Source organism: Rhinolophus sinicus, linkage group LG02 (genome assembly GCF_036562045.2).
Source record: "Rhinolophus sinicus isolate RSC01 linkage group LG02, ASM3656204v1, whole genome shotgun sequence".
NCBI classification, from domain to species: domain Eukaryota; kingdom Metazoa; phylum Chordata; class Mammalia; order Chiroptera; family Rhinolophidae; genus Rhinolophus; species Rhinolophus sinicus.
In genome coordinates, this window is record NC_133752.1 from 32,246,702 (window position 1) to 32,252,701 (window position 6,000).

General features: G+C 35.9%; 1 protein-coding gene across 3 annotated transcripts in view; it reads left to right on the forward strand.

The window, feature by feature from the left end:
• Positions 1-5,703, forward strand: part of PPA2 (inorganic pyrophosphatase 2) — an 84,745-nt gene extending 79,042 nt beyond the window's left edge. For all 3 annotated transcript variants that reach the window (XR_012493160.1, XM_019738933.2, XM_019738932.2), the window contains 2 exons: positions 4,390-4,426; positions 5,501-5,703. Coding sequence is in view for 2 of the 3 variants with exons in the window: in XM_019738933.2 (XP_019594492.2) it covers positions 4,390-4,426; positions 5,501-5,529 (66 nt within the window). In the remaining variant the exon portion in view is untranslated. The remainder of the gene's footprint in view (positions 1-4,389; positions 4,427-5,500) is intronic.
• Positions 5,704-6,000: the final 297 nt, after the last annotated feature.

Consider the following 6,000-nt stretch of genomic DNA (forward strand, 5'->3'; position numbering starts at 1 on the left):
TATAAAGAGCAGTGCATTCAGGAGCTCAGGGCCACAGAGTGAACCTTAGTGGCAGGTGACATCATTAGATAAGGTGGCCATCTATTTCATCTCTAACCTTGACCTTTAATCTTATAAATGCACATTGGTGTTTTACATACACTTAGAAATGAGTCCATGTGAAAGACTTTAGGTGAATCCATCAACTTGAGCCTCTCATGAGTCTGAGACATTGTTACCATTTAAGAACAATAGCACTTAAAAGAATTTCACCCCAAAGCCATATTTCATTTTTCCTGAGGCCCACAACAAAGATGAATCAATAGGGCGGCTAGCTTAGACGCGTACACTTAGGAGTTCTGTGCTCTAGCAGGAAAATACCAACAACGAATGCTAAAAAATAGTTTCAAGTACAAAACATGATGACCAGAAGAATAGTGTCACAGTTCATTATAGTTGTTGGATAGGACTTTTAACAGCATGCTCCTCCAATGGTTTCCTGTGGGTGTATGCTTGCTCTCTACTTAGAGCTGTTGGTGACATGACAATAACAATTTCCTTGCACCTCGCAGAAAGAGATGACAGTCCGTGGCTTCTGGTTGTTGAAATCAGGCCAACTCAGAACTAAGTACTGAAGTCAGTCTGGCTGGGACACGCTCTTATCACCCTCTTACCCAAAGGTGGCTTGGACCCTTCGACTGCCTGTCAGGAGACTCCCCTGTGGGCACGTCAATCAAAGCTACCTCTCCATCAGAGCAGGCTGTTTCCTTATAGAGCAAAGCTGTTCTGTGGATATAATTTTCTAATGATATTTATCACACTATGATATTTATGCCATACAGGTTTGTTTCATTTGTGATTCTGAGAATGAACATCTTTATGGCAATTCATTATAAAAATGTTTAATGTCTTCTGATAAATTAGGATCTGATTCTAGTGAACTTAATCTCCCTCCTCCTTTCCCTTTTTGCCTCTTAAATTCTGTCACTCTGCATCGCCACTCAAAGGTGGGTAAAGGAAATGAAAATCAAAATTATTTTGTTACCTACTAGTCAATTATATAAATTCTTGAGGAAGTAGGTTAAACTTACATCAACTTAAAATGCTTTTATGTTTTGTTTATGGATAAGTAAGAAAATGGCTTGTAGGAAGCTGGTGGGATTATTTGAAGGAGAGACATTAAGTAGAGAGCAGTTGTATTAATGGCTCATATTAATTTAAAATACAGTTTATGCATGGATAGGGACAGAGGCCAGAGTAAGCTTTCTTTGGTTGATAGACAAAGAATACTTGGAGAGCAGTAGATTTTTTCCTAAGAAGTTAAAAATATGAATACTCGTGAGAAGTATTTTGAGAGTGGGGAAAAGAAGAGGACATAGCATTTTTAGAATGAGGGTATGAAATAATACTCACTGCTTCCTGGAGAATTGATCTTAGATGAGTAGAGCGTTCCCACAATCTTCCCCTACCAAGAAATAGGAGAAGTTCCTGAAAATCCTTTCTTAATTTCTTACGAGGAACATGTAACAGTGGTGACTCCTGGGAGTGAAAATTGGAATTGGGCCACTTTCAGGTGTTACTCTGTGCATTTCTTTGCTCTTCCAGTTTCTATAAGCAAGTGTGATGTTTATTGTTAGGTTTAGTAGTCAGGAAGCCATTGACAGTAGGTGAAGAGTTAAATAGCTGGTGTGTGTTACGAACTTGAGTTGTTTTCAAATTTCAATGTTGGTTTGTCTTTTGGCATATGTTAATATGTGACAATGTAAAAAAAAATAGTACATTACCTCTAAACTTAAGTAATTTATTATCTCGAAGTGTTAGGTTTACCCATGATGGTTGTTTTCTTTTATATAAGGCTTTATACATTCTGAATATATTTTACCAACCAAGAAATACATTTTAAGAATGAAAAAAAAAACATTTTGGAAATTAATTTTAAAATAAAATGTAATGATAAATGTTTTAGCGAGAGTAATTTGTTTATTTCTGTAGTACTTTTTAATGAGAAGCGGCTCCGTTATTCTATTTTATATACCATACATGTTCTTCCTTTGAAATGTTTGACAGCTCTATCAAGAAGCAGCTGCTGATTTTAAACAGGAAATCTAAACAGCTAACTTTCCAACAAACTTTGTAATGTGTGTCCTGCACAATTTAAAGAGCATAACAATTTCACAGAATAGGCAAGTTACTCTCTTTTATAGTCTATTTAGGAAACCAGAGTCATCAAATCTCGACGAATATAATTTTTATGTTGCAGTATTTCTTTTACACCCACATTTATTTAAGTTCTACCATCCTCATAGTTAAATTAAGCATTTTATCTGTACTAGAGAGCCGAATCGAATTTTTCTTGTTTCCAAAGTACTTGGAAAAGCTCAAGGATGTTTTACATAAAATTTGTACAGATGTCTTGTTTACTTACATTGTTACATCATTATTTTCTATGACAGAAAATAAAACAAAGCACATTTGGTTAGCCTTTTTTTTCAAAGAGTAGAAGAAGAAATAACGTTAAACCATTTATGTTTTGGGGGAATGTATTAGTCAAGTCTCTCCAGAGAAAACAAATCAGTGGAGAGAGAGAGAGAGAGAGAGAGAGAGAGAGAGAGAGAGTATGTGATGAGAAAGAAAGAGAGAGATGATGGAGGCTTGAGGAGTCCAAAATCTGCAGAGTGGGCCAGCAGGCAAGAGGCCTGGGAGAACCGATGGTACAGATGAAGTCCAAAAGCATTTTGCTGGAGAATTCCCTCTTATTTGTGGAGGCTGGTCTTTTTAGTCTATTCAGGCCTTCAGCTGATTGGATGAGGCCCACCCACATTGTGGAGAGCAATCTGCTTTACCCAGAGTTCACCATTTCAAATATTAATCTCAGCCAAAAACACCCTCCAAGGTGACACTTTAGCTATTATAGGGAATATTTTAATATTGCTGAAATTTATTTTATTTTTTTCCTACTGGGTTGTTCTTATTCAGTATTGCCCTTAGACCTAATCAAGAAGGGCCCTGCTTTGAGTCCTGCTTTTTAGACAGTCCTACTTGGCCCTCATCCAGTCATGTCCCTCCCCACAGGATAAGACAAAGGGACTAAGGTTGTGTCTTCTCCAAGAGTCCAAGCCCCCCATTTGAGATTACCTTCTGGCTACTGACAACCCTGGAATTTTTTGCCCAGACAGCTGCAAGTCCGTTTCCAGGGCCTGCATAGGCATCTCCCCAAGTCCATGCTCATTACCATGTAGACTGTGTGTTCACCATTACTTCTGCAGGGGCCTGCGGCTTTGCAGATAGAGGATGCATAGATGTGGGCAGGAATTTCCACCTTTGTGCAGGTGAGGCTTCCCCATACAGAATGGCACCTGGGGGAGGAGGAGACGGGCAGGATGAGGGCCATGTGCCAATCTGCCTTCTTCAGGCAGTCTCTGAGGTATCCAGAATGCTAAACGAGAGCTTCCAAGTCATTACAAATATACACTTACAAGATAGGATGGGACATTCTCTATATTCTAGTTATCACTTTGTTAGCTTGATTTATAAATTTTAAATATTCAGATGTGTAGTATATGGTCTTCCATTTCTACTTTTGCCCCAGACCTCAAATGTTAGAGGCAGATCTTCCCTACTGAGGGTGAGCAAATTCAGAGAATTAGAAGTTGATTATGAAATTTGAAATCTGAAAAGTGTATTATAAAATCAGGATAGTGGTTATCCCCTGGGGAGATGAGGTTACAGTTAGGGAAGAGCCTGTCATGTTCTGTTTCTCAAGTAGTGGTTATGTAGATGCTTATTCCAAGTATTGTTTGGCTTTGTGCATTCCTGTCTATAGAACATGGTTCTCCCAATAAAATGTTTTTTGTTGGGTTTTTTTTTTTAACTTTTAAAAATGTATTCTTAGTTAGAAAAAAATCTTATATCTTAAGAAAAACCTTTCCTTCAAACTTGTTCACCACAGATTATGTTACATCTACTCTAAGAATCTTGGCCCAATCATCGAAATAAACAAAAATTAACTTAACTCTAGAAGACAGCTAAGTAAATTGTGTGTGTGTGTGTGTGTGTGTGTGTCTATGTGTGCGTGCACATATTTATGAATGTGTGTGTTTGACTTGTTCTTAAGACCTCAGCCAAAGAAGCAGCTGACAGAAAACCTCTCCTCATTCTCAGTGGTTCCCATGGGTTAATGAGACAAGATATTTTAAAGCATGCTATTTTTTACTTGACTCTAAGCCTGTTGTTCATTTATCTGAAAGAATGTGTAATGAAAATAAAAGGCAACAGGGAATACTTTTTTTTTTAGGTTAGAGAACCATTGTGTGTAAAGTTTTTTCTATAATTTTATGATAAAAAGTTTTTTGGATATTGTTTCCACATCTAAGTATTTATTATAACAGAGACTCTTTTTTTATCTTTCAGGTATCATGTTCACCAAATGAAGAAAGTAATGAAGAAGGTAGGGTATAATTTGGTTCTTGAGGAGCTAGATACGTAAATTTATTCATTTACAGTTAGTGGAAATGAAATAAATACAATAGATTAACTTATATGAGGTCAGTGAAATACTTTTTTAAATAGTCATCAAATTTTTCACATGAAATACATTATTTCCTAATTTCAGAAAATGAGAAAGAGCACATGTATTGCTGTTAGGGCAGAAAATGGTTTGATTATGTAATGATCTTTTTGGTGAAGAAGAGAGATTCCAGCTAGTTCTGATAAATTTTTAAAAACTTGAAATATCTGATTTAGGAGATTTTCTTTATTATCTCTCATCATTTTAATGAATCATTCATTTTAACTGAAGATCTTAAAAATTAAAATTTGGAGTAGGATTAAAAATATCGTATTTATTACTACTATTCGAAGCTGTTTTGAGAAACAAGTGAGAATGTTCTGTGGTAAAAACTTAAAAATACAAGCATGTGCATGTATCATTTGTCTTTCAATATATTGCAAGGCTTTTGGCCTTTTCACTTTGATGTAAAGCATTAGAAAAATATTGAACTTGCAAATTTGGAGGAAACACGAAAACTGTTTACTTTGAGTCCAGTTCTAGGATGTTTAAAAAGGAGCAAATCCAGACATGATTTCATGGGAAAGCAAGCTCCATTCCTTATATGGCAAACTAACCAATTGTTTTTTTGTGATACTATCCCATTTTGGATATTTGACATGTAGTCAAATTTTACAGTAAAGGATTTTCCTAGACCTTTCGTGCTGTAGTTAGGGTACTATCTTCTATATTATTCAATAGAGACTAAAATGACCTAGAAAGAAGAGGAAAGAAAGTGGGAAGGCTCTAGAATTCTTAATGTAGTTTTGTGTAAGGTTTGATCTAAATGAGAGAACTCAAGAGTTTTAATGGAAGTAGCTTTAAATAGAGAAATGTGTCATAGTAAGCTTCTTGATTGTTTTTATCTGCCTAAATACTTCCTAAAAGTCTAAATTAAATTTCTTATTCTTCCTTCCTTCCTCTCTCCCTCTTTACCCTTTCCCTAACACCCTTCTTTCTCCATTTTAAACACAGACCAAGTGTGGCACTTTCTTGGCAAGTGATGGGAACATTTGAAGCTCTGCTATCAAGACTCCAATCTCTAAAGAACTTCCAGACTCCATCTCCTGCAAATGCTAGCAATGGGAAGATTTATGAGAATTTGCTGACTTTCTGTTGAAAACTTTTTTTCAAACTCTTTGAGATATGCACTATGTAAATAAACACTGGAATTCTCACGTTAGTCTCCTCCAAATATTTATTGAGATGAAAAAATTTCACTTAATTTTATAACAGAAATTTAGAAGCATTGAGTTTTGTTTTTGTTTTTCTAGAATTTATAATAATTTTAAATATTTTATTTAAATTTTTTTTCATCAGTTTCAGGTGTACAAAACAGTGTAATAGTTAGATATGTACACCCCTCACAAAGTGATAACCCCTCTCCCCCAATCTACTGCCCCTCTGACATCATATACACCTGTTACAGTTCCACTGACTCTATTCCCTATGCTGTGCTCCACATCCTGTGACTA